Source organism: Misgurnus anguillicaudatus, chromosome 2, assembly GCF_027580225.2.
Source record: "Misgurnus anguillicaudatus chromosome 2, ASM2758022v2, whole genome shotgun sequence".
NCBI lineage: Eukaryota > Metazoa > Chordata > Actinopteri > Cypriniformes > Cobitidae > Misgurnus > Misgurnus anguillicaudatus.
The window spans coordinates 33,385,297-33,406,049 of NC_073338.2; the positions used below are offsets into that span (position 1 = coordinate 33,385,297).

The window sequence follows — 20,753 nt, forward strand, 5'->3', positions numbered from 1 at the left end:
AATTATTTGTGTCCAAAGGAATTCAATGAATCTAATAATTAATGATATCAAATGTTGAATGTAAATGTTTTTTTTTTTTCAAATTAAATCCTAACATAACTCATTGGAGAAATGACTAGAAACTTTTTTATAAGTCTTTATCACTGTGTAATAATGCAGTGAAACTGGCCTATTTTATAAATATTCTTATTAAATAATTGCCCTTTTGATTTCGTTTCTTTTGAATATGTATTTTCTTTTTTCTCTTCTTTGCCTTGTATACCATGCCCCATGTTCTTCTATTCTTTATATATGTATCTTCTAAGATATAGAGTTAGATTTGTAACAAGATTCTGTATTGAACCTGTTTTGTTTGTATTTGTAATAATAAAAAAAAACTTTCAAAAAAGTCTATAAATAACGTGACAGCCGAGCTTTTTGGACTTCCGTTGTCAGAACTCTCTTTCTAAAGGTCATTCAACATAAAGGGGCGTGGCCTTTCATTGTAAACATGCTGCACGCAGGAAACACATAGAGCTTGCAATGCAGCGAACTTCTGCATTTAACTTCTACACGCTAACATATTTATAAAATACGTAGTGGATATAAAGTTTTGTTTATATAATTTAATGCAGAATAAAAAAACAAAGCATTTAGTGTCATCTCATATCTCGCGATACAATCAGCCTTAAACATCGCGAGAGATCTGTGCTCGATTGCTACTTCTGCAGGCTGGAACTTGAACTTATCCGAAGGACAGGTTTAGTCCCTTTGCTTAATTCCTTTAATGTTTTCAATTAATCATTTTTAAGTTTTTCAAGTTTTCATTGTGTGATTTAACATCTGTCACTGCTAAACAGCACAGTTATGAATTGTTTATACTTGCTTTCTGTGAACATGATGCATTACGTGCATGTAAATATATCAATAATGACTGTCTCGACAGCGCGTGTAACCTTATACGTTTATATACATGTATTTGTTTGCATGTACAGCAACTTATTTTACTTAATCAATCCATAGTTTGAAGTACAGTGAGCTGCTTAAAGTGCAGTAAACCAAAGTTCAAACCACCAAAGCGGTTCACCCATTAACAAAATAGATGATTTCTAGATTAGTTTACAGTTTAAGAAGCATGCACTGTGGTCTGTGATTTATCCTCATTTTACTAGAGAAAAGGAATCTTTAAAAAACAAAATGTTCAGATTAACTCATTTTAGTAGGATGTTATGCTTGATGACTTCTGCACATTGGTTGCACATTATGTTAGCAACTTGAACTTGATCCCTAGTAAGTATGTGTAGTAAAATGTATATATTGAACCTGGATCTGTTAAATGCATAAATATAAGTGTAATATATTTTCTGTATGTAATTGTTGAATGTTTTGATGTTCTTTTCTCTTTTTGTTCAACGGCCATCTTTAGCTGAACCATGTCTGAGCAGAGCGGCAAGGTCCAGACGGTGCTGGGTCTGATCGAGCCTGATCGGCTGGGCCGCACCATGACCCACGAACACCTTACAATGACGTTCGAGTGCAGCCATGTTCCCCCGGCGCCAGGAGATGAGGCAATGGCCACAGCTCCTATTGAGATGAAAAATATTCACTGGTTGCAGCAAAATCCATACAGCCACAGAGAGAACCTGCTGTTGAATCAGGAGACCGAGGCGGTTAAAGAAGAGTTGCTGTGTTATCGTAAAGCAGGGGGAGGCACCATAGTGGAGAATACCACTACGGGAATTGCACGAAATCTGCCCGTTCTACGCCAGTTAGCCAAGGACACGGGTGTGCATATTATAGCTGGAGCTGGGTACTATCTGGATGTGACGCACTCTGATGAGACCAAAAAGATGACGGTTGAGAAGGTTTGTGACTACATCACCAAATCCTTCCTTATTACTTAAATCTTTTATTTCAGAAAAAATTAATTTGTTCCCCATTGCTTAATCTTTTTTCAAGCTTACTGACATCATTGTCAGTGAGGTGCTCCATGGAGCAGACGGTACAGACATTCGCTGTGGTGTGATTGGAGAGATCGGTACTAGCTGGCCAATCACAGAGAGTGAGAAGAAGGTCCTTCGAGCCAGCGCCCACGCTCAGACTCAGCTTGGCTGCCCAGTCATCATCCACCCTGGCCGAAACGAAGCTGCTCCCGCGGAGGTCATCCGCATTCTGCAAGAAGCAGGTGGAGACATCTCCAAAACAGTCATGTCTCATCTTGACAGGTGAGGAGAGCATCTGCATACCAAAGAAGGTTTCATGTATGATCACCGTCCTTACAACCTTACACCTCTGTTATTCCACATTTGTCTCCTTTAGTTTATTTAAAAAATGTATTAAGGAAATACTTAATATGGCATCATTAATACATTGGGTTTTTCTACAGGACCATGTTTGATCATGGAGAGCTGCTGGAGTTTGCAAAGATGGGGAGCTATCTTGAATATGACCTTTTTGGCACCGAGATGCTGAACTACCCCTTCAATCTTAACGTTGACATGCCCAGTGATAGCCTGAGAGTTCAATTGTCAGTACCTTCCTCTTATTTTGTTCATTGTTGCAAATTTGTGTGAAGTGAAACTTTGTAAATATTGAATTATGAGATGAAGACGTTAATGTGTGATTTGTTCAGTGGCGGCTCGTGACTGTTCATCCGTGGGGCACAAATTCAAAATATGTGTTCGGTGTGTCATGTGTGTTGCTTGCGTTTTCAAAATATGCGTTTGTTGCGTCATGTGAACCATGTGCATCACGTGTCCTGCCAAAACAAGTGCCTGCTGCACACGCGTCAAAACCGTTTATGATTAAAGAGATGCTCACATTCACAAAATACACACAAGACACTTCCTTAACAGTAAACTCTGATTATGCATGAGATTATGTGAGTATCTGGCAAACGCAAGCGTCTCTTTTATCACAAACCCTTTAGACGCGTCTGCAGCAGGCACTTATTTTGACAAGACACGTGCTGCACACAGGATCTTTCGACGCACAGAACACACATTTTGAAATTAAGAACCGCACACATGACGGGCTACAGACATGTTATGACGAACTTCGCATCGCGTGCACTCGAATAAATAAGTCACCGGCCGCCACTGGATTTGTTATATCTACTCTATATGTGAGAATAATTGTCTTGTTTCCACAGCCTGGCTTTTCTGATCAAGGAAGGTTATGAAGACAGACTCCTCATTGCCCATGATATTCACACCAAGAATCGTCTAACCAAATATGGCGGCCATGGCTACTCCCACATCCTGAAAAATATTGTTCCCAAAATGCTGTCTCGCGGTATCACTCAGAACCAGGTGGACAAAATACTTATTGACAATCCGAAGCACTGGCTGACATTTAAATAAGAATTGCCATAAAATGTTTAACCTCCAAATAAGGAGACCAAAGATCTCTGATTTGTTTTGACAGGAAAATTATTATTAATATTAAAATTTGAATATTAATAATTGATAAGCGGAGAATTCTGTTTCAGATTATAGAATTGAAATAATTACTTAGAGGCAGTTTTAAAAGAATATGTAATGTATATTATTATTTGAACTTTGATTTTTTTAATATTCACTTTTAGGTCTTTTTTTAAATCAAATATTTTGATTCTATAATGTCCCTCACCACAAAAGAGGCTAAATTAAGAAATGATGTAAAAAAATGATGTTTGAATGTGCATTCCTTTTATATGTTTGGAAATTACACGAGGAAAGAATTAAATAGGAATATTAAACTCGTGGAACCAGCTATAAGTGAAAAAAATTTAGTTGAATATTTAATTATGAGTCTGAAGAAGAACGGAGCACTAATAATTTGAAAACAATGCTACATTTTGCTGACTTTGTAACAGTGTCAAAATCTTTCTAAAGAGTCCTTTTTTGAAAAACGAGGTTTATTCAAAATTTTGTGTAGTAGCAACACTCATCCAGTTAATGGCAATACAATGCCTTAATGTACCCTTATGCCTTTTGTGATTCTCAATTATTTTCTGTCACGCCCCCCCTAGGAAGAAGTAAACATTTCGCGCCCCCCAACTCTCCGCAGCGACTGTAAATAGTATAATTTGTCTATAAAATGACACATCTGCAAAACATTGTATCCTTATTAACATTAAAGAAAACACAAAAATAGAAATATCGATCAACTTACAACAAAGAATAACTTTATTAACATTGTTTTTTAGTCTGTAACAAAAAAGACTTAAAATGCATCAATTTGCCTGAAAAAAAACAATCCTTATTTAAAGTATAATATTTTTTGAACATTTGATACTGAAAAATTAAATTAAATATAATCATTAATAATAATAAAAACTCAAGCGGCTTATCAGCGTGATTGGGGTGTAATGTCTTTAAGTGACAGTGCAAAAAAATCACTTCCTGAAAAAGTATTTTCCCCGGGGTCTCGCGTGCCCCCCTGGTGTCGCTTCGAGCCCCCCCTAGGGGTCCCGCCCCACTATTTGAGAAGCACTGCTTTAAAACAACTTTTTCTTAGTTTTGAGGTGCCTAAACATAAGACTACTTGCCTTGTCTGATCAAGCCAGATGTTTCACAGGACATTTATTAATTGGAAGACATGCAATATGACAGGTCATTGTAGAGGACAGACAAATGAGTATTCTTCAGAGCAGGTGGCCACTCACACTGACACCTCAAGTAAAATAATGATACTGTCAGTTGCTTTATGTCTGTGTAACAGCATGCTAATATAAAAAAATGTGCTGTGCGAGACATCCTGAACTTTGATGATTTTTACTCTTTTTACTTACATAGAGCTTTTATCATTAAAATGTACAGTTTACATTTTTTAAATCCTTTAAAAATTAAAATTATTTACTTTGTGGATAGGCTACAGGTGGCAACCACAATATTTAGTATAGTCATCGTTATAGTGTAGTGCCTTAAAACTAATTCCAGTTAATGACAAATAGATAACTTAAAATACTAATTTTGTATTAAAATAATTCCCTCAGCTGTTAATGAACTAGTTATATTTCATAGATTTGTCTTTGTTAAGTGGTGTAATTGCACATTTATGACTAACTTTTGTAGCTTGAGTTTAAAAAAAATGTATTCACGCATACAAATCATAGAATATATTTTATTCACAATTTGTTCAATGACACTGCACATACTTGACAGTGACAACGTAAATGAAAGCATTCATATAAAACTGAATGAAATTGAGCCGTTTCATGTGCGTGCAATGAGAACTTACAAATCTCAACTATGCCAGCTTCATCCTCTTCAACCCAGTGTAATTTAGGCACATATGGAATGAAGATGTCAAACGATTTTCTGCTTTCACTGCTTGATCTCAATAAATCTACTAAAATCACCAGCCTTGTTGAGATGTTTTAAAATCACAGTGATTATCTAAAAACTAACATGTTCACGTCATGCTTCAGGTGGTGTGATCATTCAGTCATTCCAGTGAGCAAGTCTGAACCTTTACGCTGACATGGACCATATTTTCATTACTTGGTGACATCAAAACGAGATACATCTGAAAGCGCAGTTCATAGCACAGGCATTAATCAGCGTAGACCATGAAACCTGAAAATGTGCTGTATTTGTTGTTGTTTCCACCATGTGCTTTGCCCCCATCTAGTTTAATGTAGATCTCATCTCCTGGCTCCAGATGTAATATCACACTATTGCTGGCGTAGTCGTAGTTCTGATCTGCATCCTGTGCTATTGCACTTGCACGCACCTGCAAAAATAAATGAATGATGGTTCATATGAGACAGAGAGACATTTATGCATTACGTTGTTTTCATTTGGCAGATGCTTTTACCTAAAGCGACTTACAGTGCATGCAAGGTATTTTATTAGTATGTGTGTTTCTTGGAATTGAACCCACAAATGCTTTACCATTGAGCTACAGGACCACTAGATAAAATATATATTTTTGTCCACTGTAGTGAGCATATAGTTCTGACACTATTTTTTCAGTTTGGTGCGTCTCCAGAAGTGCACAATATGTTTTCAAAAAATATATATTTTTATAATGCACACTATACTATATGTGTAGACTAGTATAACAATGAATGAAAGATTAAGTGAATGAATGTCTGTCACACCTTGTGACAGATGGATTTATTTTGCATACCTGGTTATTCTTACACAGATCAGCCCACATGCTCGTCCCATCACCACCTCTCATCAATACATGGTACACGAAAAAATAGATCCCCGGGATGGAGCAGGTGAATTTTCCGGACGAGGGGTCATAGTGATTGCCCAAGTTGGTGACCACATCATCAAACTTGAGCACTTCGTAGCCCTCGTGCTGCTTCTTGAGTCCCGCGTAAAAGGCGATCCTGGGGATGGTGCTGTACGTCGCCGCGCTTATGACACCTGTGACTCCCGGCGCACCGGGTAATCCGGGTGGTCCTGGTTCTCCGATGGCCCCCGGTGGACCAGGTGGCCCGGGCGGACCCGGCAAACCCCTCTGGCCGATTCTTCCTGAACGCCCTGGCTCTCCTTTCGCACCCCGAATAAAAGTTGGTGGGGACTGAACTAAGCGGTTATCGCGGGGATCGTCTGAGGATGGAGACTTGGTTCCGTATGGATCGCACACCATGCGACACGCGCCGAGCATCTCGTACCGCGCGTCTGATCCCGCTGCGCTGACCAAGACCGGGATGAGGATGACCAACACCAGCACCATGACAACGCCCAGCACGCCCGTGGCGATGACCCGCGCTCTCGCGCCCAGCCTCGACAGCACCGGGCGCGCCTCGCGCTGCGACTTGAGCGCAATCTTGCTCCGTGCGTAAAAAATATATACCAAAACAAAAGAGCTAAACTTTAAATTATTAACCCTTATTGAGAGTAAGTTAACTCTCTAAACAAAATATGATGTTATTTCATGAACTTCATCTGAGCGTTCTTAAGTTTGAAGAGAAGAAGAATGAGACTCGATGGAAAGAGAAGTGTGGATGAGAATGCACCGCATCCCTGATATCACACCTGAAGGTGGGAGGGACAGACAACCGTGTGTGTGTGTGTGCGTGTGTGTGTGTGAAAGAGAGAGAGATCATTGAAAAGATTTAAAGTTTCATTCAATAGCAGTTTTGACATTTTATATCTAGAGTTTATACAGATTTTCTATTACGAAATTTTATAGAAATAGGATATTTACCACATTTTGGTTGTTAGTGGAACACACAATATCATATAGGCCTACTACTGTACAATACACCTGTGGTTAATCCGCTAGGACTGTTTGAACTGTTGACTTCACACAGTATATCTAAATTATAAATAATCCTGGGACTGGTTGGTTAGGCAATGAATAAGGTCACTGTATACAATGTAGCCTACAGACTAGAGCTGAAGGCATTGGACATTAAGCAGATTTCTGTCATATGACCCAACACAATATCACCTACTGTCTTCCTTTTCTGATGAACACTGCTAGGACAGTGTAGCAAATAAAAAAAAATATTTCACTTAAGTTATTACTAATCTTCATCAAAGGCATTGTATCATATTGGAGTGGTTTCCCAGACAGGGATTAGCTTAAAACAGGACTAGGCCTTAGTTTAATTAGGAAATATAACTAGTTTTAACAAACATACCTTACTAAAACAAAACAATACTGTGCATTTTGAGGCAAAATAAAGGGCACTGATGTATTTTAAGATATGTTAGTGCATGTTGTTTTCCGTTTGGACGGCTTTTACATTTATTTTAGTCCAGGACTAGTCTAATCCCTGCCCGGGAAACCGCCCCATTATGTTTAAATTCGGAATGAAGTACATCTTCTTAGAGCTCCTCCAGGTCTCCCTTTCCAAACTTCATTGTACAGGTATAATCCAGAGTGATGGAGCACCTAAAGAAGTTCAACACAGTGTCATCTTCAATACTAATATCAATATATCTGAAAGATGCTCTCACTTTTTGGACATTCACTGTGTGTTAATGAGAGAGGAGCCTAATGGCACGATTTATAACAACGACAAAAAAATTGGTGCTAAATTTATTGATGTTGACCATAGTACTGTACATATCCAATAAAATAAATAAATACATAAAACCACACACAAAGGCATTGAATAATATAAAAAAGAAAACTTTGACAGAAAGCAGCAAGTGACAAACTCAGATTATGAGCATTCTCTAATAAGTATAATTTAATGGTTGTTTTAAACAAAGACCCATTAGTAATTTCCGTTATAAGTAATGGTACACTATTCCATAGTTTGGGACAGACTGGCAAAAGCTCCCTTAGTTTTTTTACCCTGAACTGGGAACCTTCAGCAGATTCTGACTAGAGGATCTTAGGCGTCCAGTAGATTTACACATAAAAGCACACTATTAACCCAGATATAGCCTTTACTTAAACAATGAAGTAAACATCACTTAATATTTTGAGTTTTGGATTTAACAAGTATAGTTCATTTAAATTTTAAGCGTACAAAATCAATTAAACTAAAACATTCAAGTACACTGAACTTAAAATGATTAGTTCATGTTGTGAGGAATACCCATAATCCTTTGCGCCTGAATATTTTGATTATTTTCAGCTTTTTCACATAATAAAAACTGATAAAATACTTAATATTTGTTAATAAAGTGTCATATAGGTTTAAGCTTTTATATTATTGATGTTGTTTTGTTGTAAATGATAAATTTGTTAAGTCACCGTTCAGGTGATCAGTGTTTCCGGACATAAAAAACCTGTTCAGAACATTTTAGTGTATTTTTCTCCACAGTATTGACAATGCATGTGAAAAACACAGTTTTGTGTGAGTTTCTATGGAGAAACAAATGTATTCAATGATTGAATGAAAGTCAGTAATGAATTGTGTGTTATACCATTTATAACACCGAAAGTAATATAAAGGATAAAAAAATGGCAGCTTGATTTGTCTGCTACACCAACTAAATGTTCTATGTTAATATAACTTAACCTGTTTAGTTTTACCCTGTGTAAAAACTAATGTTATTTAGTGCAATGGGTTTTCTTGCAAATTTCTAGTAATGTCAATTAATCCAGGTGAGGAGTTTTAAGTCTATTCAACCGTAAAATTGTTACAACTTATATGTTTAAGTAAACTTCACTCAAGTTGTTCAAGTAATCATTACTTAAATTTTTTAGGGCAACAAGTTTGGCAACAACCACCGCACCAAATGGTTCTACACAGGTGCTACATTAAAATGGTTCCCATATGATTACAAGCCAGTGAACCACTTTTAGGCCTCTTAAGCACCGTTTGCTTTTACTGGGGCGGTTTCCCGGTCAGGGCTTATCCTAGTCCCAGACTAATATGCATGTTTGAGCTGCCTTAGTTTAAACACACCTTGTACTAACATATCTTAATATCATTGTCATTGTTTTGTGTCAAGATGCACACCAGTTTTATGTAAGGTATGTTTGTAAAAACTACTTAAATGTCCTAATATAATTAAGGCCTAGTCCAGGATTGATCTAAGCTCTGTCCAGGAAACCGCCCCATTCGTCTTCATGTTACAAAAAAGATGAATAAAGCATTATTTAATAATATTCAAAAAGTGTGTTCTTGCACGTGCGGTCAGAGGTTTGCATAAGAGATCCAATGCTTTCATGTCATGCTCCAACACCTCGTGTATTGTATGTAGCCTGCACAGACAGACACACAGATGCACCAGTGCACACATACACCTATGAGTCAATGAGGACTTGTGTTCTGTCTCGGCCCTTCCAGCTGGCACGCTCTGTGGGCTTACTCAGCGTGATTGGACGATCACTGGTGATCATGAGTCACCTGCCATCTTCAGATGCCCAGCAGTGCTCCAACAGACAAAAAAAAACACCAAACCACTTTTTTTTGCCACTTTCATGGGCTTATGGTATAAAGTTTACACTGGCATTTTGTTGAAAACATTTGACTGACAGAACAGAAATGCAACAAAACAAATTTGATAAAATACAAGATCAAACCAAAAGGTTCAGTGGGAAGCAATATTGTGTTCCTGTAGTAGCTCAATTAGTATTGCATTGCATTAGCCATGCAACAGGCATGGGTTTGAACTCAGAGATTTAATGTACTGAAAATGGCTTTGGATAAAAGTATCTGCCAAATGCATAAACGCAAACATATAAATGTGTCCAAGTCAATGTAAAATGCTCTATATAATATATTCAAATGATTATTTTTAAATAGATACAACACAAAATATACTGTAGTTATTATTTCGAAACAATACAAAACATATAATAAACATAATGAAACATAAATAAAAATTGTAATAAAGTTAATGAAACTTGATAAAAAATAATAAACAGTATGAGTTGCTTGTAGATAGTGTAAGATATAACTTTAAACTTAAAACCATTTAAACAATAAACTGGAACTAAAACGTAAATTTATTGTAAAACTAAAAAAAGATCAATAGAGGTTTTGTTTAGGATAAAAGCATCTGCCAAATCTATAAATGTAGTAAACCCATACACTGTTAGGACGTGTTTGTCCTAAACTAATACTATAATTAAATCCAATAATTAATTTTAAAAAGGTTTTCTTATCACCAATAAGCTGTTTGTTTTTGTCCTACAGTCTCTTGTCGCACAAATTACATTTAAAGCCTTTAATAAGAGAAGATACCGCAAAATTAAACATTGAATAAAATTATTTGTTGATTGAAAATCTGACAGGTCCAGCGGTGCATCAGTCACTGTTGTTCCTGACATATGGATGATTGAGGATTTCTATATCTTGAATAAAACATGTGCGTAGATCCTCACAGCAGACTGACCAGAATCAAGCTTTTCTGAGCGAGGTTAATGAGCTCAACACTGTGCCATCAATCTGCAGTCTATCGTCTGTCATCTTGTGCATGAAATACATATAACAGATGCAGAAATGAAATGAGACTTGGAAAACAACAGCCTTCAGCTAAGCGATAAATGCGGCGCACCTTCACATATGAACTCTATAATTATCCTTTTAAAAAACACATTTGCTTTTTTACTGTTTTACGTTATTGTTTAAAGTTGACAATTTTTCATAACTGTTCTTTTCTTAACTTCTTTTAACAGGTCATAAGTATGAACTCTGACATAAGGTATTTAGTAAAGAAGAAATTTTCCTTATTAATTGTAGCTTTAAGCTTTTTTTAAAGAATTTTTGAGGGATTCTTGAAAGAAATCTTTAACAAAAGAATTTAAATCTGTGTGCATGTCAAGCACACTTTGAACTGTTTGACATGGATATGGATGTGGCTTTAAGAAGGACACTAACCAGACTGCAACATTGTTCACAAATGTTATAAATGTTATTTATAATTTTATTCTATAATTTATTTCCCTTACTTATTATTATTTATTTATTATTATTATTATTATTATTGTTTATTATTATTAATTATACCACGGGTTGACCACGGGTCTGTTGAATGCTGCATTCTGATTGGCTGAGAAATGTTCTATGGGTGTTGATTATTTTTCTGTAAACCGCACACCTATCTTTTCAAATGTCTTAAAAATAGGCACCAGAGCAATGTTTGTGGTAACCGTGGTATAAGGGGAATAATTGACTCCGCTTCGCGTCGTGCCGCATTACCACCTTGGTGTGCATTATTTTCTTATAATTCAATGGCCCGTCGTCAATTATTACTTACTTAATTAATTTATTATTATTATTTGTTTATTATTACTATTATTTCCCTTATTTATTATTATTATCCTTCATTTTTATTTAATCCTGTTTAAGTTTAGCATAAATGCATAAGTCAACCTAAATTATTGCTTACCACACATTTTTGCTTTTGTGATGTAACTTTTTCCGAACAAAACATGATATTAAAGGCGGGGTGCGTGGTTTTTTAAAAAAACACTTTGGAAAAGGCAGTCAGGTCGGCTACCAAAACACAGTTGTAGCCAATCAGCAGTGAAGGGCGTGTATACTAACCGACATTGTTGCTTGGGTTGCATATGTGTGAGGCGGGTCTATCAAAAGAAGGTCCAGTGGCCGGTTGCATAAAACTTAAAGACTAGTCTTAAAAGTTAGTCATGAATTTTTTTCTTCAAGACTGATCATAACTGTTTTAAGTATGTTACATAGAAAGGTAGATTGGTCTAATTTAAATCCAAATAATAAGACTGATTAGCCCTAACTAATTGCTAGTTAGTCAGAATCATTCTTATGACGCAGTCTTAATGTCACGGCTATGTTTATGCAACCGGCCCCTGATTCTATTGTGGCAGGGGCGTCTTTGTTAAGGTGATTTCAAATGTCCACATTGGCTTTCAGAGATCATGCACCCCGCCTTTAAATAAGAAAAAATGCAGAATGTGACTTAATTTTATTCATCCAATTTTTTTATGAAATGTGGAAGTTCCATACAAGAATATAGTTGAACCTAAATTTCTGTAATCAAAATCATGTCAAAATAATTTTTAAGAAAAAGGAACTTATTGCATTTTTATCAAAGATTAAAAAACTACATACACAAAAAAATCTTAAAACCAAGAACATGCATTAGGTAGACATCACCCAAAACCATTCTCTCATTGATGCTCTTATGTCTGAATGAGACCAAATCCTTGCATCCATACTGAGCCATGACCTCCTCGTTCTATTCTACTGCTTCATCTCTCTCCTTTTTTGCTCTAATTGTTTCTATTGTGGTCTTTGTTAAGTTTCTCACTCTACAGGTCTGTGGCACCAGGCCTAAGCCAGAATGGAGAGAGCAGATGAACAGAAAGGAAGAGTAGGTGCGACCGCACCATCACCCCCTCAAAGCATGGCCTCTTGCTGGGCTGCCACTCGTTGCTGCCGAGGGATGATTAACTATAGTTACATAACCAGCCAGATCGTACATAACTACAATATATTTTTACACTATATGCAAGTGTGCTTATGGATTCGGGAAATGAACGAAAACGTCTTTGGCTTGCAACCACAGGGCAAGCCTTGTAACCGTTTGCTTAAAGGACGATGCATAGATCAATCAGCCCCCCCAAAATTGAAGCACATGAACATATAAAACCCGCTAAACGCCACCTCCATCAAAAGTAAGGGGATCGCACAAGTTTTGCATTTGTCATTTGCCCTTTATTTCTTTGCATTAAAATTTGCTCGTTCATTATTATCTACATTTTCTGAATACATAATCAGACACAAGCGAACATCTTTGAGTTTGCTGACAAAGACATATGGGTAGTAGAGAGTGTTGTGGCACAATCGACAAATCTTTCAGTTTACCAATTCTAATCAATAGATTTAGTCTAGTATGGATTAATTACTTTGCAAACTCCCCAGACAGCAAGAAAACAAAGTATTGAATAACCTTGATAAAACATGGATTTGTCACCATGGTAACAAGATCATTTTCTGAGCACATCTGCACTCACATAATAATGGTACACTGTAAAAAAATTCTGTAGAAAATACAGTGTTACTTGCAGCTGTTTGCCAGTAACTTACTGTAGATTTAAATTTATATTATTTACTAGCAACATTTTGGTCAAAGCTAAATGAACATTAAACATTTACATTAGGTCTTTACAGAGTAAAACTAAAATAACAGCATCAAGCAAAGCATTCTGGGAAACAAAATCTGAAGGAAAAACAGAAAAATGTTAATGATGATTTTTGGTTCCCAGAATGCTTTGCATGAGGCTGTTATTGTATAGTTTTATTCTGTAAAGATAAAGGCTTGTTAATATTTAATATTTATTTAACTCTGAACAAACTCTTGCCAGTAAACAACATACATTTAAAGTAAGTTACAGTAAGTTACAAACAGCTGCAAGTAAGACTGTAATTTGTACTGAATTTTTTTACAGTGTACATGAAGGTATAAAAGTTCACTGGGGTGGTACCTTTTCAAAAAAGTAATTTTTTATTTCTAAAATGTACATATTGGTACCTATAAGGCAGTGGTTGCCAACCTTTTTCACTTCAAGGCACCCTAGTTGCTCACAACAATATTTGAAGGCCCCCCCACTCACTCATTTTTTCCACATTAAATAAATTAGAACTTGGAATGAGTAGACAGATGTATATTCTTTACTAAAATGGCATTTTTTTTGCTTGTTTTAGTTTATTTTAATGCTTGTTTTGTCCAATTTTTAAAAAATTTAAGGCATCTTGAGGCCCCCTTGGAAATCTGCTGAGGACCCCTGTGGGCCCTAACCCCCTTGTTGGGAAACACTGCTCTACACGTTGGTACCTAAATCATACATATTAGGACCTTCTTAAAATGTACTGCCCCAATAAAATAAAGGTACCTACCTTTTTTCTGAGAGTGTGGTTAGCATTTCTTCATTTTCCACACATTTTTATTGGTAACATTTTACACACATTTATCAGTAAATTTGTATTCATTAACATTAGTTAATGCATTAGCTAACATAAATTATGAACAATACAGCATTCTCATCCAATCAATATTTTTATTAAAATCAGAACCATGTCTCAGTATCCAAAGGTTACAGTAACAAGGAACCCAAACTTCATCTGGTGACAGAAACAGAAAATAAACTATGGAAGAAACCAGTCTTAGTCAGGTCTCCTCAACTTAAATTTTATACATTTCATACATTTTTATGAGTATGTGTGTTTCTTGGGTTCAATTTTAAACCCATGACTTTATGTACTGCTAATGCAATGCTCTACCACTGAGCTACACAGGAGCTTCACAGTGCCATGCTGCATCATTAAGTGACTATATATATATTCAAGATGCCTACCATATCCAGCATAAGTGATGCCCAGCGGATGTCTGACCAGTGACCACTGACCGCTTCCTTTTAATAAATTTTTTTATTCTTATTTATTCTTATTAAGGATAATTCCGGTATTTAATACTTTGGGTCTCATTTCTGGTTTGTTTTGGATGAACTACAGTGATGGACACTGAAATTTTGACAGTGGGTCGTGTCTTGACTTTTTGACTCGTTTAGAAGCGTCTCTTGACTGCTTCAGAATGAAAGTCAAGGGCCATGCACAAACATAAAATTTTACAAAATGCTAAATAAAACATGACAGAAACTGTATTTTGCTACACTACTTGTTTTTAATCATCAACGAACACCACGAACCACTCGGTGAGTAGCTCAGTTTTGAAAATGAATGTTAAGTGTTGTTTTAATGACATGTTTGTGCATGGCCCTTGACTTCAATTCTGAAGCAGTCAAGAGACGCTTCTAAACGAGTCAAAAACTCAAGACACAACCCATAGTCAAAATTTCAGTGTCCATGTAGTTCATCCAAAACAAACAAAAAGTGTTAAATACCGGAATTATCCTTTAACTTATACCATGGGGCGGAATGCTTCATTCTGATTGGTTGAGAAATGTTCCATGGGTATTGATTATTTTTCTGTAAACCACACACAACACACCTAACCTGTAAAATGTCTTAAAAAGAGGCACCAGAGCAATGTTTGTGGTAACAGTGGTATAAGTAAGGAATAATGTAGAGGCAGCCGGTAGTTATCGGGAAATAAGCCCCGACAGTGTGATCAGGACCCGACGCGAAGCGGAGGGTCTTGTATCACACTGAAGGGGCTTATTTTCCCGATAACTACCGGCTGCCTCTACATTATCCCGCTTATTACATGGCTACTTGTCACATAAGAAAAAAAACGGACATAAATATGAATTTGAAACATTTTATTGGCGTATTTGTTTTAAATTAACATTTTTATCCTTCCGCGAAACTTTGCACAGATGCATAAAATGATCTCTAGGTTTTTCCTCCCAAGGACTTTATTCCTAAAGGGTTTTTCTCCTAGGAGTTTTTTTCAACCTCTTGGGAGTCAGCTGACATTAGCTTAACTTAGAACTCTCTTTTATACGTTACATCCTTACTCGGCTCACTAGTAGTACGGTTTAATCTTAGCAGTGTACTTTGGTATCTGAGATACTGTCTTTATGCAGCTCTTTATGCAGCTGAAGGAGAGGTAATGAAAAACAATAAACATCTTTATCAACAACTTGTTGTGAGTTTTGCATCTATGGCCACTGGAGTTGTTTGCAGTTATGTAATGGGTAATCATGCTCAGAGACCCTACTGGGTGTTAGCTGCTCAGGACTGGCACACGTTCTCACCATGTCTCTCTCCTTCTGTTGTCCATGACACAGGAGAAGCATTGCTAATCTGCCACAAACAGAGCAACAGATACTCTTAAATAGATGAAGGTTATATACGGTATAGAAAAACATGTACAGAGAATAACAGAGAAAGCTTTAATCTAGCAACGGGCATTAAAACCCATGCACTTTTGTTCTGCTCAATGAATTGGTCTTTAACATTTTTGTGCCTTGTATGGAAGAAATTTCCATGACAAAGTCTGAGCCCACAGATTACAGATTTATTTTCGTCCAAAGTCTGGTTGAGATTCCAAAATGAGCATTCTGAGCACATCCAGTCTTTTATTCTGCTACAAGATCAATGGGAAACATATGAGCGGCTCAAATTGCAATGCGAGTTCGCAAAAACACTACGCACCATTACACACTTGAGTGTGAGGCTGAGGTGCCAGTTTTTTGAAACCCAGTGAACAATAGAGCTTCTGATTGCGATTTTGCTTTTCGTGACTGTTTGTTAGAGGGCTCATTCCCATAATGGCAAGAGTCTGACTAAATGCACGGCTTAATTGTAATGTTTAAAGAAACCATGCTGAGAATGGGAATGAAAGCAAAAGAGTGACTAAAAGGTGAGAAAGAATGATGAATGATGGGGGTTGAGACATCGTCTGGAGTTTTTGCAGGGTTTTAACATTTTCATACACGTATGAAACGATTTCGACTTGGTTGCACATGGGCCGTATGTGCTGCAAGTTTACATTACAATAGAAAAAAAATGATTCTATACAATGGAAAACTGCTGCGTACATTCTTACAATAAATTATACGTTAACTAACAAATATCTTGTGGGCTAATGTGTATGATTTCAAACCGTTGCGTTTCTGAATCAAACATTAAAGGGATAGTTTACAAAAACCTGTATAAATTTGTCATTATTCTGTTGAAATACTGTGAAAGTCAATGGTGTTCCAAAACTATTTGGTTACAAACATTCCTAAAAATATCTTCCTTTGTGTTCATCAGAACAATGACAAATTTATACAGGTTTGGCAGAATTTAAGAGTAAGTAAATGATGACAGAATTGTCGTTTTCATAGATGTTTTTGAAAATGTAATATTTTTTTGCAGAAATATACACTGTACAGAAGTCTTAGTCCAACATGCTACCATTAGATTTGTTGTTTTTGCAATTGTATAGTAATCATATATCATTATTTCTCAGTTTCTTAATTAGAATACAACCAGAAAATACAGGAAATGCATATGTAGTATTGGAAACAAAAAGTATAAGCTGAAGTGTGAAGTATTTAGGATAAACTCCCCTTTCACTTGAGCAATAGCAGGAAACGGCAGGATCTCTTAAACCTAAATGAAATTAAATCCTAATTTCTAATTCTAACTGAATGACTTCAGGACTTCAGTCTCCTCAAAAAAGCTCAAGATGTGTTTCGGTCCAAGAGAGGTCACACTAAATGCTGACTAATGCCTGAAGAAGACATTTAGTCCTGAAACTTGTTTTGTTTTTAATTTTGTGTACATATTTCCTGTGTGTATCTTAAAAAAAGAGTGAAAAATAAATACGGATGGACATTAAAGGGGACAGAGAATGAAAAACCATTTTTACCTTGTCTTTGTTGAATAATGGTAGTCTACCCACATTCACAAACATACAAAAAGTTCTAAACATGCTAAACATCTCAGTCTCATAGAAATTCCTCTTTTAGAAATGTCAGCCAGAAAAAAGCCCAATCTGAAAAACTGATGCTTATGACATCACAGGCATCTAACTGCCCCTCCACTTTAAAATAATTGGCTACATTTTTTGAGTGGCAGCAAAGTCAGCCAATCAGTAATGAGATTGCAAGTTAAGCCAGTAGGGGGAGCCAAATAGGTGCAAAACCACTTGTTTAAAATCTCCCACCCTAATAGAGCTATCTGAGAGAGGTTTTTAGGAAGCTTCTAAGGCATTACAGACCCAAACAAAACATTTTTTGTCAACATGTCACATCAAAGAACAAGGATAAATACTCCGTTCAATCATTCTATGTCACCTTTAAAACTTTGCGAAAACAACAAAGCTGGTGATGGTGGCCTAAGACTTTTGCACAGTAGGTTACTGTATATATATATATATATATATATATATATATATATATATATATATATATATATATATATATATATATATATATATATATATATATATATATGGGCCATTCTACCAAATTGGTGCAAATTGACACTTCAAAACTTCTTGAAAAAAGGGTGTTTTTTCCTTCAAGCTTTGTAGTCATAAACATAGTAGAACATCTAAGGAACACTAATCTACTGATTGGACACTTTAGTTTCCTAGCATGTTTTTATACCGTTTCGAAATGTTTTCTCTGTCCCAAAATTTGTCACTACCGAAACACAACAACATTTGATATAAAAATTTGGTTTTTAATAGCCTATTCTGATTTTCTTTACATTAACCTTCTAAATATATTTTTTACATTTTTTTAAAAACAGTGTCATGGTTATATTGATTAGAAATATTATTTTAACAAAACTATAAGAGTGGTTCATCAAATTAAATGCATTTTGAAAGCAATATTTCTCTGTAATTGCCATACATGCACTGATACCGTTTTCAAATTCAAGGATTCATGAGTTTAAATTTTTATCTAACTAAATAAAATTATGTCATCTTTTCTGATAACAAAACCTATTTTATTTTTCCAGATCATTATTTGTTTCGGTCATGACCTCAAATGCTCGGTAGTGACGACCATATTGGATTGTCCATATTTTGTGTAAAAAAAAGTCAGTTAGTCAAAAATGGTTGGCATTATGCAGTCAAAACATACAGCACAACACACATAAAAGCACTTTGCACTGAAATTACGCTGAAGAGATGGCAGATAGTTCAGACCTTGAAGGGATACAAGATGCTGTGTTGATTTTCACATCTCTTGAGAAAAAGATGACAATGTATGTCCATATAAAACTTCAGGCCCACAGTATAAACTACAGAATTTGGTGTGTGTGCACCCATGTCCATCTGTAATGTTGGTGTACACATGTGTGCCTGTTTTTCCATTACACATTCTAACTTCTCTAAACCTCCTTAACTGATTCTCTTGTTGCTGAGTTTGACTTTTTTGAGTTTGAAGTAAACTTAATTTTTTATTTGATTTGAGGTAGGTTGAATACATTTTCATATAAAAGAACTAGTGATAGACCGATATATCGGCCGATTTTTGCGAGTTTTATTTGCATTGGCCGATTAGTGGCTGCTGTGTTCACAGAGTTTTTCCGGCATTATTTACATACAGAAATATAGTTTTTTAAGTTCAATAAATGTTACTTTTTTAAATGGAGACTTATAAAAATGACACGATGATGCCAAATGTTACAAGTAAACTAAGTGAGAAAAAGAAGTATCGGCTCAAGAAAATAGGCTCTCTCAGTCTGTCCGCTCTACTTTCATCTTTCCGTCTTTGCATGTTGGTGATTCCTCTCTCTCTGTAGCTATCTCTACAAATTAACCAAAGATATTTACATTTACATTATTAGTGTGAGCCTGCCCTGTCTACACTTAACAATGACATGTCAATTTACAATGATACTGATAAGTGCTATCTGTTATGTCATTTATATAAAGCAATCAGTCAAAGTCCCACTAAATTAGCGCAGAAAGTTTTCCTAGAGACCAGAGGTAGAATCATATAGCCTTCATTTATATCAATAATGAGTCAAGCTTCTACTGTAAGAAATTAATTAAATTAATCTGGCCTAGTTCATTTTATCTTAGTTTGTAGTCCTAGTCAAATCACGTACAACATTACAGAAATATGACTAACAAATTATTTGTACTGAAAAAGAATATATGTGCACTTGAAAGTTTCTATTTATTTATTAAAATAAAGAAATAAGTGTCATTTTGTCACTACCGAAACAATCACGTCACAACCGAAATGTCAACAAATGTTTCGGTTGTGACTGTTTCGGTAGTGACGATTTAAGCTAACTTTGATCCTACTGCTAAGATACTAATCAGTAAGTAGTTAGCTAGCACAGTTCTCAACATTGAAACATGAGTAAAACCTAAATGACCAGTAGAAAAAATCAAAAAAACTTAATTAATCATTGAAAACGTGTGATCGGTAGTGACATTCATAAATGTCACACACTGATTTCCAAACTTTTGATCACATTTACTTCAAAACCATGGGACTGATCTACTCACCATGTCACCACAAGGGAGAGAGGCACAGACAAAGTTTCTGGTTCAAAATGGAGGGGAGTGGCTTAAAGCATTATTATATTATTGACCAAACTATGCAATGTTTCGGTAGTGACGTGAAAATGCGGGACACTGTTTTTTTTACATGATTTTACATGATTTTTACTGAAAATATCCAATAAATATATTTTTGGTTTTAATTAACAAAAGTATTCAAAAAATTATTTCATATTTTTTTTCCTATGTTGAAATTCAGACCTTGGGGTTTGGGACAACCACCTCTCAATTGAAAGCACCATATAAATGATGATATTTTATATATAAAGCCTGCCGCTACCTCAAATATTACTTTGGGTTTTGATTGGTATTTGCTTATATTTTTTTATTATCAAACATTTTCCTACATTATTGCTTTTTAAATTAGTTTTTTGGTTCCGGGACAGCAATTTGCACGAATTCGGTAGAATGGCCCATATATATATATATATATATATGAAGAGTTTGGTTCCAAAA

General features: G+C 35.7%; 2 protein-coding genes across 2 annotated transcripts; one reads left to right on the forward strand and one right to left on the reverse strand.

Annotated features, from left to right (window-relative positions):
* Positions 1–484: 484 nt before the first annotated feature.
* On the forward strand, positions 485–3,661 carry pter (phosphotriesterase related). The gene is made up of 5 exons (XM_055202775.2): positions 485–739; positions 1,406–1,844; positions 1,939–2,204; positions 2,366–2,506; positions 3,131–3,661. Exons 2-5 carry the CDS (start codon positions 1,413–1,415, stop codon positions 3,339–3,341), a joined length of 1,050 nt encoding a protein of 349 aa, XP_055058750.1. The 5' UTR covers positions 485–739; positions 1,406–1,412; the 3' UTR covers positions 3,342–3,661.
* A 1,410-nt stretch (positions 3,662–5,071) lies between these two features.
* c1ql3b (complement component 1, q subcomponent-like 3b) lies at positions 5,072–6,962 on the reverse strand. The gene is made up of 2 exons (XM_055202776.2): positions 6,097–6,962; positions 5,072–5,697 (listed from the first exon to the last, which is right to left on the reverse strand). The coding sequence occupies exons 1-2, from the start codon at positions 6,655–6,657 to the stop codon at positions 5,518–5,520; spliced, it is 741 nt and encodes a 246-aa protein (XP_055058751.1). The 5' UTR covers positions 6,658–6,962; the 3' UTR covers positions 5,072–5,517.
* Positions 6,963–20,753: the final 13,791 nt, after the last annotated feature.